The 24,603-nt window shown below is 43.3% G+C and overlaps 1 protein-coding gene across 7 annotated transcripts in view; it reads left to right on the top strand.

Annotated features, from left to right (window-relative positions):
• PSME4 (proteasome activator subunit 4) overlaps positions 1-24,603 on the top strand; it is an 83,262-nt gene that overhangs the window by 50,606 nt on the left and 8,053 nt on the right. For 4 of the 7 annotated variants that reach the window (XR_015949181.1, XM_060273130.2, XM_060273131.2 and 1 more), the window contains 19 exons: positions 1,127-1,189; positions 1,341-1,436; positions 2,138-2,269; positions 3,541-3,750; positions 4,899-5,035; positions 5,757-5,810; positions 6,617-6,746; positions 8,605-8,686; positions 9,986-10,139; positions 11,037-11,106; positions 12,393-12,518; positions 14,036-14,188; positions 15,450-15,554; positions 16,589-16,680; positions 17,362-17,493; positions 18,290-18,498; positions 18,983-19,068; positions 20,679-20,807; positions 21,500-21,655. Coding sequence is in view for 4 of the 7 variants with exons in the window: in XM_060273130.2 (XP_060129113.1) it covers positions 1,127-1,189; positions 1,341-1,436; positions 2,138-2,269; positions 3,541-3,750; positions 4,899-5,035; positions 5,757-5,810; positions 6,617-6,746; positions 8,605-8,686; positions 9,986-10,139; positions 11,037-11,106; positions 12,393-12,518; positions 14,036-14,188; positions 15,450-15,554; positions 16,589-16,680; positions 17,362-17,493; positions 18,290-18,498; positions 18,983-19,068; positions 20,679-20,807; positions 21,500-21,655 (2,316 nt within the window). In the remaining 3 variants the exon portion in view is untranslated. Of the gene's footprint in view, positions 1-1,126; positions 1,190-1,340; positions 1,437-2,137; positions 2,270-3,540; positions 3,751-4,898; positions 5,036-5,756; positions 5,811-6,616; positions 6,747-8,604; positions 8,687-9,985; positions 10,140-11,036; positions 11,107-12,392; positions 12,519-14,035; positions 14,189-15,449; positions 15,555-16,588; positions 16,681-17,361; positions 17,494-18,289; positions 18,499-18,982; positions 19,069-20,678; positions 20,833-21,499; positions 21,656-24,603 lie in introns of all 7 variants that reach the window. The other 3 variants (XR_015949182.1, XR_015949183.1, XM_088666857.1) reach the window with 2 other exon arrangements.

Genomic DNA, 24,603 nt, shown 5'->3' with positions numbered 1-24,603 from the left:
ATTAGTTATACAGGGTACTTGGCTCAGTTCAAGAGAATAGGTGTTGGAACTTCCGAGAGGAAAGCTACGGCCTGGAAGCCCAGATTACAAACAGATTCCCAATGTGAAGGGATGTCATGGTTTTTCCCCCTGCATGTAGATTCCCACTTTGGCACATTCACAAAAAAGTACCGTATTTTTCTGTCTATAGGACGCCCCCGTGTCTAAGACAGCCCCCCCTATTTTAGGGGACTCAATTTTAGGAAAATGAGGGGAGATGGCCCAAAGTTGTTGAGCCTCTTCCCCCCAAGCAGCTGTGGGCAGGAAACACCCCCCAGATTGCTCCCCACTCGCTGTGGCATTGGGGGAAGCCGTGCTCCTGCCAACGAGCTGGCTGGCGGCGCACCACTCCCCCCCCCCCCACCCGCCACTATCTGTATATTGGACGACTCCAGTTTTTTGACGTGATTTTTGAGTCAAAAAACCCTCATCCAATACATGGAAAAATACAGTACCTTGCTATGTTGGAACGTTTTAGATAAGTGAACTGAACGACATCTTAAGCTGTAACCGGGAAACATCATGAAGTGTTCACACAGGGCTGAACAGGGGGTTTGTGGGACTGTAATCCATTTGAAGTCAATGCGCTGACTTTACCATGTGAACAGTGGTTGTATATATCAAAAGTTCTGGTAACTGGAATACCACTTAGAATAGGAGGTTGATGCTGAACTGAACAGTTGTTAATTGCACAGCTGCCAATTGTTGCAGCAGACCTGTTGTGAAGCAGGACACTGTTTTGTGAATTTGTACTTTCTGAGAAAATTTGCCCAGCTGTATGCATTTGAAGGACAGCAAAGGGGGAGCTGTGGTCTAAACCACTGAGCCTCTTGGGCTTGCTGATCAGAAGGTTGGCAGTTCGAACCAGCGCGATGGGGTGAGCTCCTGTTGCTCTGTTAGACACTGTAAAGCAGCAGCTGATGATCTCACCTGTGAGTTGCCATCTTTGAATAGGGTTTTCTTTGTTGCTAATCAGTAGGAGATACTGAGGAAGATGGACTGAGAAAATGAGGAAAAAGCAGGAAGCTGGTTTCAAACATGTATAACTGTTTTAATGAACTTAATAGGTTTGCTTGCTTGTTTTCAGCTTCAAGGCAAAAAACAGCATATCAGAGCACTGCTGATTGACCGAGTCATGTTGCAGCACGAGGTAATGTGCCTTTCTTTACAACCAGTGTTTGCTTGTTGGTTACCTTTAACTTTGAAAAAAGTTGAAGCATGTTGTTTAAGCATGCTCCTTACATTTATAACGTGAACACACGCAAACGGACATATATTCTAATTTAGCCTTTTCTGTTTAGCTAAGAACACTCACGGTTGAAGGCTGTGAGTATAAAAAAGTACACCAAGACTTGATTAGGGACCTCCTGCGTTTGTCCACAAGTTCATACGGCCAGGTAAGCATATGTTGGGTCTGTCAATTTTCTGCAGTCAGGGTGTTAAAGGGGTTGGCTTTCAAGCTGGTGTTTGCAGGTAATAGAGTTCTGTTCTGTTTTTAGGGCAAAAACGTCTGCGAAGGCACTGTGTGCTAGCTTTCTTCTTGTCAATGATAATCTTTCGGTTTGGCAAAAGACTGGCCACTTTCAACCACTGCCATTCTTGTCAAGAGCAATCATGCTAGCTCTGCTAGGGTTTGCCATATTTCAAAAAGTAAAAACCAGGACACCCAGAAAGTTGTTGAAAAAAAGTGTGGGGAGAAAGACGAGGAGATGGGCAATGTACACAAGGCAGTTCCATTCACATGGTGTAGGGATTGCCCATCTCCTCATCTGCAGATGCTTGGCTAATGCAGGCTTCCTCAAACTCGGCCCTCAAGATGTTTGATACTACAGTTCCCAACATCCCTGACCACTGGTCCTGCTAGCTAGGGATGATGGGAGTTGTAGGCCAAAAAAACATCTGGAGGGCTGAGTTTGAGGAAGCCTGGGCTAATGGCTAGTGGTTCCTGCCCCTTGTGGCATAATCCAAAGGGGGAGACTCATAAAATGCCAAGAGTCAGCCTGAAACGCAAGCAAGTGCAGAAGAACATTCATTAACTGAAATTTATAGTTCCTGTCTTCAGCTTTTGTGCAACTGTCTGTGTTTGTTGTTTCTTTAGGTCAGAAACAAAGCTCAGCATGCATTCTTCACAGCCCTGGGGACTTACAACTTCTGTTGTAGGGACATCATTCCTTTGGTTCTGGAGTTCTTGCGGCCAGATGGGCACGATGTCACCCAGCAGCAGTTTAAAGTAAGCCAGGCGCTGCTTCAGTCTCTTCATAGGCTCTTCAGAGGATTTGTATTATGAGATGCACATATTAAGTTGTGCTAGCATGATTTTGAAGTGGTGGCATGACTTGTAAGTAGAAGTATGTAGTGAATTGCAGTAATCATGAAAAAATTGACACTAATGTCAGTGTACTGATGACTTGTCTTCTCCCCTGAATCTAATGTCTTTCCCACGTTCTTCAGAGACTGCCATTTTATTAAGACCTTCTGCAAACCTTGAGCCCAGACACCTTTCTAAATCATTATAACATGGACTGGTTTGAATGTGGGGTGAGATGGGAGGGTAGAGTTTGTCCCGTAGAATGGGCTCAAGGAACTTAGTCTTCCTTATTTATTTAAACCCTTAGCTATGAAATGATTTAGATTGGATGTGGTAACAAATGGACTGAAACAATGTTACAGTAAGGGGGAGTCATTTGTTATTTTTACTCTGCTGTTCAGCTGAAAATATGAAGCCCAGAGTGGCTTCCACGAGACAATGATATAAAACATGCCACAAAGGAAAATGGGATGACAAGGAAAACAACATGAGGAAAACAACCAATTCTTTAAAACCACATTCATTCCATTAACTGTGTTCCCTCAACTTTTTGCATTAGTTGGGGGCTTGTGGGATTGAGAGACGTGCAATGGCAAATATGTCCTCTTTTCCATTTGGTTAGTTGTGAATAAAAATATTATCTGAATGCAGAGCAATAGCTTAAAGGAACAAGCTTCTGCATTGTGTCTGCAGCCTTGGAAGAGTGAAGCAAGTGCTTCTAAGATGAAAGAGCTGCTTTTAAAAAGTAATGTCAGAAGCGTATGGGGTGTAATTCAGCACTACGGTGTTAAGGACATTCCGTTATGCAAATGTTGCAGCTTACCAGATAGAGGGACCCCCCTGCACATTGTTCTGGACATTTTCTTAAACCCCTCCCCACAAAAAGCCAATTTTGGGCATGCGGAGTGGTGGGAGCCCTGTTATACAAGCAGAAGTTCTTGCTCAGGGCTTCTGCTGATTAGGAACCCTGTCCCTATTGAGTATGCTGCATATTTACTGTTAGGTAAAATGGTGCAGGAACTTTTCCTTGCCGCTGCCTCATAGAATAAATCACTTAAATTAGTGTTTCTGAAATGACAACTGTCTAGACGACTTTGTAGGCCCCCAACAGTACACATACTTTACTGCAGTTCTTTGAAGCTATACAATCAATTCTAGGTTAATAATTGTGTTCTCAAACCTCTTTTCTGTAGGGTGCCTTGTATTGCCTTCTTGGAAACCACAGTGGGGTGTGTCTGGCAAATCTCCATGACTGGGACTGCATTGTCCAAACCTGGCCTGCAATAGTCTCTTCTGGACTTAGCAAAGCAATGTCTCTGGAAAAACCATCCATAGTCCGACTATTTGACGACCTTGCAGAGAAGATTCATCGGCAGTATGAAACAATAGGATTGGATTTTACAGTAAGCATGAAAGGTCTACTTCACTAAGCAACTGTTAGGAATAACTGGATGAAGGGATTGCCAGCAGTTGCATGATGATCCTGGAACCCTGTAAGCCGCATGTGCAAGTCTTGAGGGTGGGCCACCAGGGCCAATCGAACTGGGTTCAAGGTAGTGCTTCATTCATTCATGCTTCCAGCGTTACGCTGGCAGAGTGATTGCCGTCATGAATGAAAACCGTTTGCATGCTAGGCAAGCAAGTAGTTTTTGTGCACAAAAATTAAGCAGCTCCCCATGGGATTCATGAAACTGTGGGCTCAGGACAGTATGACAGTGTTTCTCCTGGATGATTGTGCTGCCAGTGGTAATGCACAAAATGGGCCAAATAGCCTTACATCTAGTGCGGGGCTTGCTATGGAGTGGATGTGCTACAGTCGAGGAGCTTCCAGATCAAAGCAGCAGGCAGTTGCTGCGTTTTTGTGGGTGACACATCAGCAGAGCTTTGTAACCCGCTCTGGGAGCCTTTTTGGGTTGAAAAGCAGAGGGAAGTACCACAGGGACCCGTGAAGAGGCATGTAAGAGGCCCACACTTTAAACCCCTGTCTGCACTTAAAGTGGAACTCGCATCCCAGATCCTGTGGGAAGCACCTAGCTGAACACCCATGTACATGCAGCAGTGGTGAATTGTGGAGCTACTCGGAGCAGGAAGAAGCCCTCGTGACTCTGTGTACACAGTCATATGAAGGACGAGCACCTCTATTTTGCTATGTGTTGGGGAGCTGCAGCTCATGTCAAGGTGCCTCTAAGATAATTTGGATGATTGTTACACGAGGTGTTTCTGGCAGGGATGTGAAAATACCGTAACTTTTAAAGCATTTGTGCCGTTACGGTTTTCAATAAGGCCGAATTCCTTTGGGAGAGTGTAGAGGAAGATGCAGTGAACAGATACTTAGATGATCACAAAAAATTGAGGAATGATGCTCCAAGTAGGGGCTAGGGTTACTGGGCTTTCGGAATATTCATCCAAAAGCAGTATTATTCATTTGATAGACTGAATATATATATTTGAGGGTTTTTTTATGTGGCAGTGAAGGTCTTCTGAATCCATAAACATCACGTGTTGCCCTTGTTCTGTCAGAGACTTCATTTGCATCTCCCTTCTTTGCCAGGTTCCAGAGAGATGTGTTGAGGTCGCTGTCCTCATGCAGAAGTCGGGGGTTCTGCAGAACAACTGGACAAGTCTTAGTTCAGAGGAGCTTCAACAGGGAATTCAGCGACAGAAAGAAAGGAATGCTGAGTCCTCTCAGTAAGTGCACCGGGGCCATAACATAAAATAACACTTTAATTTACTTAACTTTGCAATGATATGTCTTAACTATTCATTTTATTTTGCAGTAAAATAAGGAAATAGCTAGAAATTTCACTTTTCCAGAAGGTATATAAAGCTTCATTTGCTGATCATCAGTCTTTGCCCCTTTTACTTCTAAGAAAAAAAACAGTCTAATGATGGTCTTGTCTATTCATGAATACTTCAGCATGTCTGTCTTTGGGTTGACAGACAAACTGGAAAATGTGGTGTTCAGTTTAAATTTTTCTTGTAAGGCAACCTTGTGGCAAGTCTTTCATATAGAATCATAGAATCATAGAGTTGGAAGAGACCACAAGGGCCATCCAGTCCAACCCCCTGCCAAGCCGGAAACACCATCAAAGCATTCTTGACATATGCCTGTCAAGCCTCTGCTTAAAGACCTCCAAAGAAGGAGACTCCACCACACTCCTTGGTAGCAAATTCCACTGCCGAACAGCTCTTACTGTCAGGAAGTTCTTCCTAATGTTTAGGTGGAATCTTCTTTCTTGAAGTTTGAATCCATTGCTCCGTGTCCGCTTCTCTGGAGCAGCAGAGAATATGCAGCAGTTTCCACAAAGAATTGTATTATTTTAGCAGGTAGCAGAAAAAGAGGAGGCACACTGCCTGTTATTAAGGTCCTGAATGTGATTAGTATCGGAATGTTTCTTTTCATTTTCAGAAACTATGAAAACCTGATTAACAAACTGTTAGATTGTGTGGATCAAAGAAATCTGTAAGTACGCGTGTTTATTTCCAAAACGTAAATCGTGCTTTGGCTTTGAGAGACTTTTAGACAGGATTGTGGGATTATTCTATGTGATTCTTTCCCCAATCCCCATTCTAAATTCTGTGGCAGATAAACCAGTATTCTTTCAAGGTTTCTGTTCGTATAAAAGGGAATCAAAAGAAGATTCAGCCTAGATATTTTGACACACGACAGTACCACTCCCCCACAGGTCTTGCAGGATCAGAGCTGAATAATGTGATAATTTAACTCAGGGATGGGGAACCCGTATCCTCCCCAAATGCTGTTGGACGCCAAACACCTACCAGCCCTAGCCAGCTTGACCAAATGTTAGGGATGATGGCATTTGTAGTCCTGCATGTGCTGAGTCACAAGTCCTCCACCCGTGCTTTAGCCAACAATAAATTCTGGTTGTTTTGCTCAGTAGCTGCTTCTGAGTAGATTGCATTTTTGTTGTAAATTGTCTGAAGATGGACCATGTATTATTATTATTATTATTATTATTATTATTATTATTATTATTATTATTATTATTATTATTACCCTGCCCATCTGGGTGGCTCCCAACAGAATATTAAAAACACAATAAAACATCAAACATGAAAAACTTCCCTAAACAGGGATGTATCACCTCTTGAAAGGGACGCGGGTGGTGCTGTGGTCTGAACCTTAAAATTAAAGCTGTTAACGGTGGCCAGAGGAATGTGTTTGGCTCTAAATTGTGCTTGATAACTGCATTCATTCATTCTGTCCCAAAGGGCTATTTGATTCCATTTCCTCCCTTTCCTCCTTAGCCCCTGGAAGTTTGAGCACATTGGCGTCGGTTTTCTGTCCCTGCTGTTAAGAGACGACAGGGTGCTGCCTCCGAGAGCCATAAAATTCTTTGTGAAATGTCTCAACCACGACGCCCTAGTGGTTCGCAAGGTAAGAAAATGGCAATTGGATTTTAATGGTTGGTTGCCAGTGCTGATCCCATTACTCTTAACCCAAAGGCAGGGTCACATGATTGCTTTTGCTCATGTCAAAGTGATATTTGCTGCTCTTCTTGTAAATGAGATTAATACACATTTTGCTTCCACACTACCACGTCCTGGGCAAAGGTCAGACTTGGTGGACACATGTTGGCTTGCTGATTTGCCCACTGTGCAAAGGAAACCACTTTGGATAACTAGCACCGCTGACATTCCCTTTTGGACTTCCACAGCAGCCCAAAGTGAAGGCATGAATTAGGCCTTAGTAAATCGTTACTAAATCATGGGACACTGGGGCGCTGTGGTCTAAACCACTGAGCCTAGGGCTTGCCGATCAGAAGGTCGGCGGTTCGAATCCCCGCGATGGGGTGAGCTCCCGTTGCTCGGTCCCGACTCCTGCCAACTTAGCAGTTCGAAAGCACGCCAAAAAGTGCAAGTAGATTAATAGGTACCGCTCTGGCGGGAAGGTAAACGGCGTTTCAGTGTGCTGCTCTGGTGTCAGTGTTCCGTTGTGCCAGAAGCAGCTTAGTCATGCTGGCCACATGACCTGGAAAAACTGTCTGTGGAGCGGACAAATGCCGGCTCCCTCGGCCTGTAAAGCAAGATGAGCGACTGGACTTAACTGTCAGGGGTCCCTTTACCTTTTAAATTGTTACATAGGCATCTGCCTCACACTAGGCCAGACTAATTGTACAACTAGTTTTAGTTTTCTCTAACTTACAGTGGCTCTCCAGGGTCTTAAGGAGATATCTTTTCCATCACTTGTTGCTTGGTCATTGGATGCCAGGCATTGAAACCGGAGCCTTCTGCTTATGAGATTTTTTTGAAGTTTTTTCATAATATGATAAGATCAAAGAAACTAATATAAATAAAAAACAAAAACAGAGGGAGACAGAAAAAAAGAAAGCACCAAAGGAAAACCAAAAGATAGAAGAAAAGAAATGAGGAGAGAAAAAGGAAAAATAAAATGTACAGTACATCCGATTTTCCATCTGTCAGTCACATGAAAGAAATTACTCAAAAGATTAACTCAAGAATGGCATCCAACTAATCTGCTTTCTCTGAGGCAATATTTTTCACAATCTTCCAACCCAAATGACTCGTATTAATTTATTTTCCTTTTACACAAAAAGTCCAAAAGGGGTTCTCCAACCTGGAGCCTTCCCCATGCAGGACACATGTTCCTCCACTGCACTCTAGTCTCTTCCTCACTGAACCACAGGAAGCATATGGTGAACCATTAGGAGAAAATAAACGAGAAGAGTAGTGGGTCAAATTTAGTGCTATGAAGTGGGGGGAGTCCAGCTTTTATGCTTGCTTTTTCAGTTACTCAAAGCTGCTGGGTGAACCAGAAAGTTATTTTCCTTGAGATGGGATGAAAACATGGGTGTAGATTGCTTTGGAAGGACACCACTTCTTTCTATTGATCAACAGTCAGGAGTCCACTCTTTGCGTAGTTCTGTAATATTGGGCATGAGGAAGGGAGGGCAGCTTTCTTTTTAAAGATAGCAATGAAGCAGTTGCTTGCACTGAATTTTTAAAACGCATGATCCGGCATGGTGCAGTGTTTAAGAGCAGTGGGCTTGGATTCTGGTGAACCGGGTTCACTTTCCCGCTCCTCCACATGCAGCTGCTGGGTGACCTTGGGCTAGTCACACTTCTCTGCAGTCTCTCAACCTCACTCACCTCACAGAGTGTTTGTTGTGGGGGAGGAAGGGAAAGGAGAATGTTAGCCGCTTTGAGACTCCTTAAGGGGAGTGAAAGGCGGGATATCAAGTCCAAACTCGTCTTTTCTTTTTCTTTTAAAAAAGATGGCGATCTCTGCTGTGGCTGGCATCCTCAAGCAGCTGAAGAGGCCTCACAAGAAGTTGTCCATTTGCCCATTCCAAATCAGTAAGTGTCCTGAACAAAAACAGTTGCAAGCATCGTGTTGCTTTTCCCCCATGAAGTTTTTATTTAGTGTGTATCTGTGAACTATGTACTGTGTTATAGGGGGTGGCAGATTTCAAGCTTGCGGGATCTATTTTTCTTTCTACTGGAACTCTTTAAGATCAGGGGTCCCCAGACTTACCGGGCTTCGGGCCAGTGCCCGCCGCGCCGACCGCGCGGAGGGCAGGGGAGTGTGCACGCAGCGGGCCGGAGGGCGGGGGAGTGCGCGCCCGTGCGCATGCGCACACACACACAGTCGGGGGGAAAATCACCGAAAATCGCTTGTGCGCATGCGTATGGGCCTCCCCCGACCCGGAAGTGCACCGGAAATGACCTCTTCTGGGTCGGGAGAGGCCCATACGCTTGCGCACAAAGGATTTTCAGCGATTTTTTCCGATTTGGAAGATCGCCGCCGCGCTGCGCGCCGTAAGAGCAGGCGGCGGCAGCGAGCGGCGGGGGTCGTCGCGGGCCGGATTGGGAGGCCAATTGGGCCGCATCCGGCCCGGGGGCCATAGTCTGGGGACCCCTGCTTAAGATCTATCATTCAGAGCCAGGTACAAAATGGCGGCTTGGGGATGGGTGGAGACAGCTGCATGCTTCACTCATTGAACCGAATACTAGAGCAAGAAAAGCAGGGCCAGGTAATGTAGGGCCCTCCAGAAGTTGCTGGTTATCGGAGCTTTAAATCTTTCCAATAAATCTTTGCTGCAGGGAGTTTTGGCCCCATTAAAGTGCCAAAGATGGAACCCTGCTGCCTTCCCAAGGTGCTAAATCTTTGTGTTCTTCAGCGACAAACGGCAAGGGTTGAGCTAATTTTCAGTAAAGCCCATGGTAATATTGAACATTTTGGTGGGCTTTTCATACTTGTGCTTGCTTTTTGTTTTAATTATTTTGATTTGACGAAGTAAAGAGAAGTTGGGTTCGTAATACAAGTTTAGTGATTTTATTGTCATTTGAAAGCAAACTGCATGGCTTTCCTTCATATAGAAAATGTGGAATCGTCCAAGAATTGTCAGATTTCCTCTGGAAATTCATGCAAAAAGGGAAGGGTGGGGGGAAATGGTATGTACACAAATTCTTAAAACTGTCTGTCTTGTTAAAACAAAAAAGCTGATAGTTTTATGTTGTATACTTCCCTGTGATCCTCGGATGAAGGGCGGTATATAAATTTGATAAAGAAATAAAATAGTTCCAATCACAGGAACTGAATCACCGGGTCAATAATATATAACCGTTGCTTTCTCTTTTCATGTTTGTGAGCAGGTGGGGCCCCTCAGCTTCCTGAGATCAGGGCCGGCGACAGACCTGACAACCAGTGGCTGCATTATGACAGTGCAAGGTTACCAAAGACTAAAGAAGCTTGGGAGGCCTGCCGTTTTGTGGAGAAAACACACTGGGGTTACTACACGTGGCCTCGGTAAGTACTGGCTTGTCCCCGTCCCCCCTGCCCGCCCGCCTCTGGTGAACCTGGATGGGGAACTTGTAGCCCTCCAGGTGTTCCATCATCACTGACCACCGGTTGTGCTAGTGGAGGCTGATGGGAGTTGGAGTTCAAGGATTTGTGGAGAGCTACATGTTCCCCATTGCAGGACTTAAAGCTCCCTTGTTGCCTCTGTCAACAGCCTTCTAACTGTTGTCTTGCTGGTATAATAACAACAACTAGTAGTAGTAGTACTTACATCCAGCCCATCTGATTGGGTTGCCCCAGCCCCTCTGGAAGGCTTCCAACATAATAAAATCAGAGCAAAACCTCTAGCATTGAAAACATCCCTATACTGGACTCCCTTCAGAAGTCTTCTAAAAGTCAGGATACTGTAGTTGTTTATTTCCTTGACATCTAATGGGAGGGCACCAGGCCCTCTTCCTGGTTCCCTGTAACTTCATTTCACGCAGTACGGGAACCACCAGAAGACTCTTGGAACTGGACCTCAGGGCCTGGGCTAAACGATGCCGGTGGAGACGTTCCTTCTGGTATACGGCAGTATACATACTCTGCTTATGTTTGTTTTGGGGCAGCAGCGACGTTATTTCTCCAATATACCTTTTGAACATATTCAGCTCTTTGGAGTTTGATCTTACTGTATCTGTCTAACTAACACATTTTGCTACAGTGAATTGCAGTGGGGTCTAAATTTTTATTTGGCCATGCTACCTTTTTTTTTAAAAAAAGAACATGTTTGAGCTCTGTAGACGTTTGCCTCCCTTTGTCATTGCTATACTGGAACAATGACCCAGGAAATGCTGTACCTACATTTTTTTGTTCAAAAATATTGAAACCTATCTTGATTTCCCCCCCTCTCTTCACAATTTCTAGAAATATGGAGATTTATGCTTCTGCTGAAGAGCAACCAAAGCTTGGGAGGAGTAGAGATGAGCTTTCAGAGGTGAATGTGATATTTTAAAACTCCACTGAAAGTATTTTCTTGGGACTGATTCAAGCTTGAGCATATATATTTATTCCTTTCGTGATTGTGTATGTTTGAACAATTCCAAAACCCAAATGTGTAATCTGAATTCCACATAGAGCCTAGGCAGAATAAGAATGCAATTAATGACTTCCCTATACAACAAAGAACTTTTTGGTAAGCTCCATGGTTATTCTGATCATGTTTCACATTATCCTGCCTGACCCCCAACACGGTGATTCAGTTTATAAATGATGAATGTAATAGCCTTATTGTTTTCCCTCATGGGAACATTAGTTAAAAGCAGCTGCTACACAGGTTCTCTTGAGTGTGTCGCACGTGTGTTTTTAACAATAATCGCAACATGAAGCGATTCTTGCATGGACCATTATAGAATCTATGTGACCCAGTGCACATGTAAAAAGAAGTTATAAGCAATGGCTTGTCATGAATTAGTGTTACTTGTTGCCCATTTGTGCTTGCCCTTCAGTTTCCTTTCCCAAGCGGGAGGAAACAAACCAGCACTCACAGTTTATTTCTCTCCATATAAGTGATGAGCAGCTTACCATTAAAAAAAGTTAATGATTTCTAGCCCCCTGTGGATGCTTTGGCTATTACAGTACTTTACTTCAAAGGTAGCCAACTTGGTGCTCTCCAGGTGTTATTGTATTGTATTTCCCAGCAGTCCCAGCCTGGATCACCAGTAGTCAGGGGTGATGGTAGACCAAAAAATTATCTGGAGCACACCATGTTAGCTACACCTGTTTTCAGTGCACCACACTGGTTTATGAAGCATATGGATTGTCTTGTCAACTCAAAATTATCGCTGAACCGAGGATTGAAAGTTAGGAAAAGGAAAAACATTGCTGTAGAAAGCTACACAAGGTCTTTCAAAGCTTAAGATTTAAGAGTATTTTGTCCTTGCCAGGATTCTGAAAGTCTGCAGTTCTTCTAATGAGCATGGAAAAATGAGGCTGGTTCAAAGGTTGTCAATTGAGTTGCAGCAACTGATGTCCTGGCTCTCATTAATTTCACAGGAACCCAGATTTCTGTCAGTATTTGCACAAAATGCAGCTGCTTTGAAATGAGCTGCACTCATGAATAATGTTTCCTTTGACCCCAAATGCCTGTTTTTGTTAAGGTGTCACATATCTGAGACCATAAACTATGCAGACTTTTTTTCCGGGATGACGTCTGACTGTTGTACAAACAAAACAAGGCCTTTTAGTTTCATTGTGTTCTTGTTTCTTTTCTTTTTTTTACAGGCGGAGCAGGTCATTTATGATCATTTTTCTGATCCAAAATTTGTTGAGCAGTTAATCAAGTTTCTTTCTTTAGAAGACAGAAAAGGAAAGGATAAATTTAATCCTCGCAGATTTTGCCTCTTCAAGGTAACTAGTTATCTATTTCTTCAATTAGTTACACCTTCTAGAAAATGATAAAATCCTTGGTGAAAAGCTCTATAATATATAATATATGACCCATGCAGTTAAACTTCTGTATTCCGCATATTGGTCCAGTTTGGACAATTGAACCAAGGTCTCCTAAACCATGGTTTATGAAGCTGTGAATGAGTGCCATGACCAAGTTGTCCTTGGCCCCTCTTATTAAAGGGAGGTGGTGCTGTGGTCTAAACCACTGAGCCTCTTGGGCTTGCTGATTGGAAGGTCAGCAGTTTGAATCCCCATGACGGGGTGAGCTCCCGTTGCTTTGTCCCAGCTCCTGCCAACCTAGCAGTTTGAAAGCACTCTAGTGCAAGTAGATAAATAGGTACCACTCCGGCGGGAAGGTAAACAGCATTTCCATGTGCTCTGGTTTCCGTCACGGTGTCCCGTTGCACCAAAAGCGGTTTAGCCATGATGGCCACATGACTGTCTGTGGACAAACGCCGGCTCCCTCGGCCTGAAAGTGAGATGAGCGCCGCAACCCAATAGTCACCTTTGACCCGGACTTAACTGTCCAGGGGTCCGTTGATTCTCCCATTTTTAGCCCCTCTAGTCTCCTCTTTGCTTACCCCTTTGGAGCTTATTTTCTGACTTGTATTGAGCCAGAGTTTTCATTTGTGGACAAGCCAGAATTTGCTGTGCTTATATTCATTGTATTACTTTCTGTAAGACTTACATGGGGGGGGGGAGGCGGGGGGAGAGAGAGAGAGAGACTCTATAGCCACAGCAGGTGGTCTAACCTCCAATAGTTTGACTTTCTTCCTGATGGTAAACTCTTTCTATTGTCTCCTGTGGCAGACGGATGCTCACCCTATAAAAGTGGCAGTATATGCTTTTGGGGAGCTTGCTTGCAAATATATTTTGAGGAAAATGTTGAACAAAATAATTTCATGCACCTATGTGCAAATGCAAAGGGGTTCTCTCTTATTCCTGGGGGAGGCGGGTGGTGGCACAGAACAGGTCTCTGTTGCTTTTCTCTCATTATGCCTCTTTTAAAGTTAAGACCAGTATCCTAATCTGTGTCTATGGCATGCCTTATTCTATTTTTAATACAACTTTAAAAAGTGTGCATTGTATTAATGGATGGGAAGGTACCCTTTTGATTATACAGTGGTGCCTCGCAAGACGAAAGTAATTCGTTCCGCGAGTTGTTTCGTCTTGCGATAATTTCGTCTTGCAAAGTGCAGTTTGCCGCGGCAAAACAAACAAACAAACAAAAATGCCGAAAAACTTTGTCTCGCAAAGTGCGGCCATAGAAAACTTCATCTTGCGAAGCGCCAAAAACATCACAAAACGCTTTCATCATGCGAGTTTTTTGTTGCGCGAGGCAGTCGTCTTGCAAGGTACCACTGTATTTTTCATGCGTTTTATAGAATTAACACTTTGGAACAGTTAGCAGTTGTGCAAGCCCTTTGCTTAAAAGTGATGAGTTTAAAACTAAACCATGAGTCTTGTTTTAACAGGGCTTGTTCAGAAACTTTGATGATGCCTTCTTGCCTGTACTGAAACCCCACTTAGAACGTTTGGCACTAGATTCTCATGAAAGTCCCCAACGATGCATAGCTGAAATTATAGCTGGTGTGATAAGAGGATCTAAGCACTGGACATTTGAAAAGGTAGTGTGTACTTTGCTTAATTTTTGCAAAAACAAAACAGCTGTGCATGCACAAGGATTACCTCTTGCTCACCCCCCCCCCTGCATGTCCCCCACGCTGTCAGCCAAATATGATTGGAGGGTTGTGGAAACCACTAGAACAGATTTAGGAAAAGTGCCATTGCGTAACTAGAGAGGTTTGTGCTGACCAAACTACTTTCTCAGTGCTTTGTTGAATATAACCTGTATTTATTTAGGTTATTTTTTATACTACACTTCATCATAAGTGTCACAGGGTGGTATAGAACAAAATAAAATGCAAGAATTAAAACCAGTGCACACAGAATGTAAGTCTATGAAATCCCAAGAAAAGCTACCTTGAATTCCCGAGGAAGAGTAGTATATAAATAATTCCAGTTTTAAACTTTCAAAGAAGCCCGCTCCACCCTAACTAAAAGTTGTACATTGATATTAATTGGTTTCTGTGATTTCCCAAATAAATACATGGAATTGCTAAAGTCTATTTACCCCTTTGTATCAGAATCATGAGTAGCTGAGATTGAGAATGAACTACTGTTTATTCTCTGATCTTTTAAGGTTGGCCATTGGCCCAAAATATTAAGGATTCTGTGTTCTTGGTTTTGGGTTCCTCCAGATCTTAGGCTTTCAGAGATTCTGACAGGAGCTCCTATTTCAGATTTCCATACTGGCCGTTACCTTGCCACATCCTTGTAAGAAATTAAATTTAGTTGAGTTTTTTTTGTTTTGCTTCTAAATTGAGACAGCTTAAACTTAAGCAGTATCTGAGCGGTATGCAAGAAAACAAAACATAAAAATACAGCAGCAGTGCTAAGAGAGAGTCCATGTGTCATATGTAGAGGGGTGGCTCAAGGTGTTTCAGCACCTGAGATGAAATGACCCGCTGCCACCTCCACAATGGGAGAGCAGACTCCATAAGAAGACTCCCCTGCTGGGCAGGGGGAAAGAGGAGGTCTTTCTGGATACCCACTCCCACCCGGCAGTGAGGCTTTGCACCAGCTCCTCCCTTCAGGAGAAGCGAGTGCAAAGCCCCATCACACCACCTCTCATGGGGAAGGGGAGATCTCCCCTCCCTATCTGCCGCCAGTCCCTCTCTGCTCCTAGAGACCAGCAGCAAAGCAGAACAGTGTGCCATCCCTTGGAGGGTGCCACTTGCGACAGCCGCCTTGCCCAGCCTCACGGGCTGGTCGGCTGTGCATACGTACTTCTCATGATTTCTTTGCCTGTTCTTCCTTTTTGTACAGGTAGAGAACCTCTGGAAAGTTCTCTGTCCGCTTCTTAGGACAGCTTTATCCAACATCACAGTGGAAACCTACAATGATTGGGGTACCTGCATAGCAACGTCATGTGTAAGTCCTGCATATTTCCTTTTTAATTTGCTGTATCTAAAAAGAAAGAAAGTGCTATAGTTCTCTGCTCTTCTTATTCCTCAGTGAGGTGGGTACCAAGCCTCTTCCTTTTAATTCTGAGGTATGGGAGGAACTGTTCAGTTGTTAGGTGGTTCTGTCACAGCTTGCCCTGGAGCTCAGGTTGCTACAGGGCAAGATATCTTCTCCGTCTTCTTCACTTTTGCTCCCCCTTTCTCCATGCCTCTCCCCTTTGCAGTCATTTTTGTCCACTTTTTGCTCTCTGTAATCCGTCTGGTGTGCACAGGGCAAGGCTTGGACTTTGCTCTTACCTTCTCTCTTTTTGGGTGCTGCAAATGTGACCTGTTATGCAATCCAAGAGAAAGCTGCTATTTACGGTAATTATTGGGTATCTCTGGCTCGTCCTGTGACCATCAGGGGAAATAGTGCCTTAGTTAGACAGGAAATTACAGCTGTGGCTGCTGAGTCTTAATTTTCACACGAACGTAGAAAATTGGATGAAAACGTACTTTGGATGACCTGTGATTCAGCCCTCTGGCTGTTTACTCAGAAGTAAGTCTTGCTTCTGCTCTTACTCCCTAGCAAATGTGTATAAAAGATTATAGCCTAGGGACGGGGTTTGTGCATTTTTAACTTGGGAATAAATACCTTTGAACTCAGTGACACTTACTTCTGAGTAACCTGCTTAGGATTGGCAATAAGGCTTAGATCAAAGCTTTGGTATGCTCAGAGACAAAAAGGGTATGCTCAGGGCAAAAAGAACATTTTATACAAGCTAGCTGCTAGCATTTTGGTGCTGCAGTATTTTAAAAAAATTTAATGATGGCTTCTGTCTGGATTTTTGTTTCTCGCTTGCTTTTTTTAAAACAAAAAACAAAACACATTGTTATGCAATAGAACCAACTCTTTTAACAGCACAAAGGTTTGATATTGAATTGTCTTTCAGAAAGCTTTACCAAGATTTCACTTGCCAGAAATCATTTTGCCCTTTTTGCCTTTTAAAATTGTTAATACAGGAGAGCAGGGACCCTCGGAAATTGCACTGGTTGTTTGAACTGTTGTTGGAGTCTCCGTTGAGCGGTGAAGGAGGATCATTTGTTGATGCATGGTAAAATAATAATAATAATAATAATAATAATAATAATAATAATAATAATAATAATAATAATTTTACCTATTTGTCATAGGCCATAGTGTGGAAGACAGTGGGGCTCGTATTTATACAGAAAAGATTGTTCCCATGCTGACAGGTTCTCACTCTTGCCAGCTGTTGCACCACAGCATTAAGCAGTAATTGCTTCTGGATCAAGCCCCACATAGGGTGCACTGCAGTAATCCAGTATTGAAATAGCCAGTCCATGAACTAACGCAGCCAAGCTTTCCCGGTCTGGGAACGGTCATGACTTCCTTACCAGATGCAGCTGGTAAAAGATGCTCCTAGCCACTGAAACTGCCTGGTCTTCCAGTATCAGACACATGCAGACACCATTAAAGAGCCGCTGGAACTATTCTTAATATCTGTGCAGGTTGTACTATTGCAATTTTGGTAGTTTTAATTTCCAGCGAAGATGTTCCTAGCCCCCCCCCCCTTTAACTATATGAGGAGCTGCTAGTTCCCTTAGTTTATTGTAAGCAAAAAAATTAAGTCATTGGCCTACCTTTTGTGAGCAATGAAGTGTAAGAGAATTGTTTGTGTCATGGGTAAAGGTGTGCTTCCCTAAGTTATGTCCTTACTGTATGTTTTTCTGTCTTTCCCCGCTCCCCTCCCCATTCCCCTGCTCCCTCCTAGTCGACTGTACGTCCTGCAAGGAGGTCTTGCACAGCAAGAATGGCGAGTACCAGAGCTGCTGCACAGATTGCTGAAGTACCTAGAACCGAAACTCACCCAAGTTTACAAAAATGTCCGAGAGAGGATAGGAAGGTTAGTGTTCTTAAATCCGTGCATAGTTTATAGGCCTGCAGCCCTCAGCTGAAAACCAGAGGATGGGAGCTCTCGCCCTATGGGTTGTGACCTTGTCAGGCAGAAGCCTTAAATATGGTTTAATAGTAATAGTAATTTTACTATTTATATGCCGTCCATCTGAGTTGCCCCAGCCACTCTGGGCGCCTTCGAGCAAAATACAAAAACACAAGAAAACATAAAACATTAAAAACTTACCTAATCAGGGCTGCCGCCAGGTGTCTTCTAAAAGTCAGATAGTTGTTTATTTCCTTGACATCTGATGGGAGGGCGTTCCACAGGGCGGGTGCCACTACCAAGAAGGCCCTCTGCCTGGTACTCTGTAACCTCACATCTCTCAGGGAGGGAACCGCCAGAAGGCCCTTGGAGTTGAATATGAATATGTCTTTTCTTCAGAATGCTGGAGGTTGTATGATTAAATGCCCCACCTCAACAAAAAAAAAAACCCTCTCTGTTCATAGAAAAATAGCACATCAGGCTAAGATAGTATTCTTTTCTCTGAGATGCTAGTTCCTCACGAAAGGACCCTTTTTACATGGAGCATTCAAACATACAACTCCCTTCTCACATAGCAATCTGAATGCACTCAAGAAGGCTCTACTGTGTGACTTGGAAATGTATTATTCAACCGTTAGATTTCTAAGGAAGCTGTCAGATTCTCCCCAGGAACTAGAATGAGTGGAGATTTCTGTTTAAATCTTTAAACAGGGTTTAAAGGAAAATATTAAACGTGTATACTTCATTTTGTTTCGTGTAGCGTTCTGACATACATCTTCATGATAGATGTTTCCTTACCAAATACTGCTCCAACAAAATCTCCCCATGTCCATGAGTTCACTTCCCGAATACTTGAAAAACTCAAACCCCTTACGGAAGTGGATGAAGAAATTCAGAATCATGTTATGGAAGAGAATGGAGTCGGAGATGAAGATGAGCGAACTCAGGGCATTAAACTCTTGAAAACCAGTAAGTGCCTGTGCTAAACTTGCGCACACCAAATTAAATGCCCAACTGTACTTATTTGAGAGTTATTATTTTAATTCGCATTCCACTTTCCCACATGAGTGTCACCCAAAGTAACTCGAATCACGACAGCAAATGTACATACAGGTGCATCGTTACAACAAGCAGCCTAATATTGATTGTTTTCATATTGTGCCTCACTTGGAGAGATTTTTTTAAAAAAAATTAAGAAATTTATAATTAAATGAATGAATGGTAATTTCAATATGCAGCAAGATAATAAAACATAATATGACAATCCAAACAATTCCTGTTGGTAATGCTAAGAACATTTTAAATTCATTAACAAATGGGCAGTATCAACCATTGTGTCTTTTAAGGTAGAGCTGATAGTTGGAAAAGATTAGTTTGAACCATGCCTGTGTCTTGTTGTGCTCTGTGACCTTGTGCCAAGCTGTTATGTTTGCTTTTCTTCTGCCTTTGACAGTTCTGAAGTGGTTGATGGCAAGTGCGGGGAGAGCCTTTTCCACAGCTGTTGCGGAACAGCTCCAGCTCTTGCCGTTGTTTTTCAAGGTAGGTGGTTTGGTTAGTTCTCTTTAGGCTTCAGAGGTAATTTCTGAACACATTAAACCAACAATGCTTGACAAATAGCAGGACCCGGGTGGTGCCGTCGTCTAAACGACTGAGCCTCTTGGGCTTGCCGATCGGAAGGTCGGCAATTCAAATCCGCATGACGGGATGAGCTCCCGTTGCTCTGTCCCAGCTTCTGCCAACCTAGCAGTTCAAAAGCATACCAGTGGAAACAGATAAACCTTAGGGGTTTTAGTTCAAATTTAAGAAAGCTTTACACTTGCGTTTATTTTTCTTCAAGCACTTCTTCCATTTCTGAAGTATGACAAGTTTGTTAGAAATAACAACATACAGTGGTACCTCTACTTACGAATAACTCTACTTACGACTGTTTCTACTTAGGAATGGAGCTCCGGCCGCCATCTTGGATGCGGTTTAGATAGGATTTTTTCTACTTATGAATTTTTAGATAGGGTTGCTTCTACTTACGAATTTTTTCTCCCAATGCATTTCTATGGGATTCGACTTAGAAATTTTTTCGACTTACGAATGTGCATTCGGAACGCATTAAATTCGTAAGTAGAGGTACCACTGTAATACTTAAAGTAACTCTCTTTTTCAACTGCTCTCTGTCTAAATACTTACACATAGAAACTCATGCCATACTAACAGGTTCTGCCTAAAACAGTTCTTTTTGCATCCAATTTATCTATTGAGAGAAATTATTTGTCTTATTTTGGCTTTTACACCTACTCTTTGATTGATTGATTGATTGATTAAGGTATTTATGTACTGCTTTTCAGGTGGGACTCACAAAGCAGTATACCAAAGATTGGCACAAAATTGCACTAAAATTGAAAGACATCTATTTCTTTAGGAGATTGTACAACTCGTCAGTTCTCTGCTTCCCTAAGGGCAAGATGGGCTTGATGAGGCACTGCGTGTGGTTTTTTATTATTCACTCTTGCGACTGTAATTTGTTAACAACTATTTTCAATATTGTATTTTTAAAATTGCCATAACTCACCCTTGCTGCCCAATTGTAAAAGATGATAAGCCTCGAGCTAGGGAAGTCTTTTCAGGTTTAATACTGCTGAGAATTCACTTCTTTTTGTACACCCACTAACGGTTGCCATTTCTGGGAGCAATCCACCAAACACGTGTCCTATTTAAGTCCTGTTTCAGTTAAGGGGATTATACAGATAATACAGAAATATTTCAGGGAGGCAATTTCCCCTCCCTTTAAAGCTTTTATCTCAGTTTTATCTCAGTCCAAACCCCTGTATATTTCTAGATTCTCAGAGCCAAGTATTATTATTATTTGTTAAATTTATATACCACCTGAAGATCATAGTAGCGACATCTACTCCGTGTCTGTGGAGCAGGCATGTTAATAGTGAAACAAGCAGCACACTTCAGCTGTTGATTATTTTGTGAATGTACTTCAATACAGCATTTAGGGGCTTTATTCATTGATCCCATCTTTTTAGTTGGAGAAGCTGATAAGCTCTTTGGCATTCCCCCCTTTGTTGTCCTGCATTGTATTCATTTTACAAAAAAGAAGCCTTCTTTGGCTGTTGGTCCACTCACCTTTCCTGTTCTTCCTTCCACAGATCGCACCTGTAGAAAATGACAATAGCTACGATGAACTTAAGAGAGACGCTAAGATGTGCTTGTCGTTAATGTCTCAGGGATTGCTGTACCCCCAACAAGTGCCCTTGGTACTTCAGGTGCTAAAACAAGTGCGTGGCGCTTTCTTAAGCTGGCGTAAGCAACAAAAGCATATTTCATGGTGGCATTCTGAGTGGTTTCCTCGAGGCAACCATTGACAGTAAATGCCTTCTGCCTCAACACTTGGCCGGGGGTGTGTGTGTGTCTCCTATAAAATTCTGAATTATTTGATGACTACCAAAATGGCCGTCCCCATAGCAGGTGGTATGTGTGTGAAGGGAGGACCTGTTTATTGCAATATACCCTTTGGGGTGCACTGCACCGCCGCTGCCTCTGCTCATGGAGACCTACTGAATTCTACCCCACCTTTAAAGGGTTTATGCCATTAATGAACGGGACAATCCAAGCAAGGGCACGGACCCTGTGGCTAATGCGGTAGTTTGACTTCACCCCTAGAGGCACACTCCGTTGTCTCTTTAGACAGACAGATGCCAGCAACAATCCCAGAAGTTTAAGCTGTCATCTGAGGAGTTAAGGAGAGGGTATTGGGCATGGAAATATGAGTGAGCGTCAGGACAAATGAGCATTCGAGCAAAAGACTTGCTATGACTACCTGTAGATAAATTATGAAATGTAGCTATGGAGAGTTTTTGCTTTCTCTGTATATGGAAGGTGGTTTAAATGCGGGTTGATCCTTGCTTTCCACTTGAAGAATTGCCGGTTTAATTTTTTTCCTAACTGCTGCTATTTTGTTATTTTGCAGACAGCAAAGAATAGTTCCTGGCATGCTAGGTACACAGTGCTAACCTACCTCCAGACCATGGTTTTTTATAATCTTTTTATCTTCCTAAACAATGAAGAAGCGGTAAATGACATCAGATGGCTGGTTATAAAACTGCTAGAAGATGAACAGCTCGAGGTGAACAATATACCTGTGCTTGCATTTCTTTTACAGCCTGTGAAATATCCATGTTTGCAAAAAAAAAAGTTGGAACATAGGTCACGGGGGCACCATCCTGCCCAAAGTTAAATCACTTTTAAAAGTTCTGTTGATCTTGGTGGAGGAATTAGGTTTATTCTTTTAAAAATATGATCCATATATGAATCAAACGCTGCAAAAACCATACATGATCAGCAGAAAACACTTAATAGTAGTTCATTACGTTTCCCATGTTCATTTCACACCTGTGTTATTCTAGTTAACTTGTCCATTTCAGCAACACACAAGGTTTTTCCATTACTGTTTCTTACATTTGCTCTGCAAAGGTCCAGATTTCCCAGTTTTAGCAGCTACACTCTTTGCTGCTACCATCAGGCCAGCATATGCTTAAGTCTTCCCCTTTGAAATCAGAGAGACTTGAATGGGCTTCGCTTTTGTCATACTCTTTTGTCGTGACTTTCCTCCTTTCCTCTGATATAGCATTGTCTTTTACTTTGCCCTGGCACTGAATGCATTTTTAATTATCTACTGTATATTTAAGAGGTCAGCATAAGTTTGTTTTATGAGTGCTAGTGCTCTCACGCGATGTTATGATTGTATGAAACAGATGCTGCAAACACGACATTGTTCATGTGTGAGTGAAATAACCATTTATGGAGGCAAATGAACCAAGCGATAGGTTACCAGGGCAACTTCACTGTTGGTTATAAGAGAGGTTTCTGAAACGTTTTGTTTCCCAAAATGGTAGTTCCTGAAGCAGGTTTGCTAGTGACCTAACTGCTGCAGGAAGCAGTGTTTTGAATTGGAAGAAGCCTTTTGGTTCCTGCTTCAGTGTTACATAGCCGTGAGTTCTGCTTGCATCCCATGAATGCTACTAGCATCCTTTTACCACTGTTAGTTGGAACATTTATCCCGCGGTCTAAAACAAGCAAACACCCCACTGTTTGCTGTTCCCTCTTTAGCAGCAATGCAGACTTGCGGAACTAATTTGTAGAGCAAATTTGCAAGTTGCCAGATGAATAGTATCTTCTCGCAAAACAGCAGTACAAATCGGCAAAGCGCGCCTCCTTGTGTGTAATCTCTTGTGACCTGGTTGCCGTGGAAACCTTAGTCTTGCAGTGGCGGTAATCTTGTGTTTCCTTGCCCTGAGCTGGCAAGCCCTAAAATGGTGCTCACTTGTTACTCCAGTGCTGTTTTGCAGCTTCTCTCTGTCTCTCTGTCTCTCTGTCTCTCTGTGTTACATAAAGACAAGAGCAGTTTCTGCCATCAAGTGGAGGATAGGTTGTGCCTGGCATGGTTGTTTAGGGTGATGGAAATAGTGGATCCTCCATATCTCCTTCCCAGCATTTTGGTTCTCAGCTTTGATTTTAATAAAAGGTATCAGAAAGAAAAGCTGCTTTCCCCTTTGAATGTCCCCCATATCCCATTCTCCTCACCCTGGCAGCCGTGTTCTTGGGGTGGGCCTCATTATTTCCAAATCCTGCCTGTTCCAGCCTCTGCCCTTCCCACATCCCATTGCTTTCTTACCTTTTCTAATTCATTCTGTGAGGCTTTTATTCTTTGGATCAAGTCCCTTCTTCCTGCTTCCTTGGGCACTGTCTGACCTGGTTCTCCCCAATAACTAATCGGTAACTAACTGTCTTTCTCCTGTGAAATTCCCTCTTCTGGCTCCTTTCTAACTACAGTTGTACCTTGGAAGTCGAACAGAATCCATTCCAGAAGTCCGTTCGACTTTCAAAACGTTCAGAAACCAAAGTGTGGCTTCTGCTTGGCTGCAGGAAGCTCCTGCAGCCAATCAGAAGCCCTGTGGGATGTTCAGCTTCCAAATAACATTCGCAAACTGGAACACTCACTTCCGGGTTTGCGGCATTCGGGAGCCAAAACGTCCGAGTACCAAGGCATTCAGGATCCAAGGTACAACTGTACTTTCAAATATGCTACTGTTTTCCCCTGCTCTCAAACCACCCACCTTCCCTATCCAACTATCGGTCTGACCCCTTTCTATGCTTCACTTCCAAATCCCCGGAGCCCCTTCTTACTCCCACTGCCTTGAGTTTTCCTCTAGCTCTGCTCAGGCCTTCCTTCAATCTGGTCCCTGCCCCCTGTTCCGAAACTGCTCTCTCAAAGATCGCTGGCGTGATCTGGACCTCTGTTGCCTAAACTACTGCAGTTTCCTCCTCTCTAGACTCCTGTTGGATTTCCAATTGCTCTGATCATGTCGTGTGCCGCTCCTTAAATCCCCATATAAGTGATAAAAGGTAAAGAATCTAAAACACGTAGTTGACACTATTCAGAAGTTGATATCCGCTGGCACATTTGCGACTGGCTCTCCAGAGTACAAGCACCTGCCAACACTCTGCATCCAAACCAGCACATTAAATTATACCCTTGAACATAATATTCTAAAGTTCTACAAAGCTAAGAATCAGCCTGCAGACACCCCGTAATAAATGAGCATAGGAAGTTAACAGGCACTTGAGATCAACTTCCTCTCATTTTTATACTACGCGGGTGGCGCTGTGGTCTAAACCACTGAGCCTTGGGGTTGCCGATTGGAAGGTTGGCGGTTCAAATCCCCACAATGGGGTGAGCTCCCATTGCTCAGTCCCTGCCCCTGCCAACCTAGCAGTTTGAAAGCATGTCAAAGTGCAACTAGATAAATAGGTTTCCGTGCGCTGCTCTGTTTTCGCCAGAAGTGGCTTAGTCATGCTGGCCACATGACCCAGAAAAACTGTTTGCGGACAAACGTCAGCTCCCTCGGCCAGTAAAGCGAGATGAGCGCTGCAACCCCAGAGTCGTTTGCGACTGGACTTAACTGTCAGGGGTCCTTTACCTTTACCGTACTCAAATTTGTGTTAAGCAATGAGCCTAAAGAGCCCATTCTTAAACACATACTGCTGAGCTGAAAGGTGAAGTGCTAATAAACC

The sequence above is a fragment of the Zootoca vivipara genome, chromosome 3 (assembly GCF_965207765.1).
Source record: "Zootoca vivipara chromosome 3, rZooViv2.hap1.1, whole genome shotgun sequence".
In the NCBI taxonomy this organism is placed as follows: Eukaryota; Metazoa; Chordata; class Lepidosauria; order Squamata; family Lacertidae; genus Zootoca; species Zootoca vivipara.
This window is presented reverse-complemented; position numbering and strand designations above follow the sequence as displayed.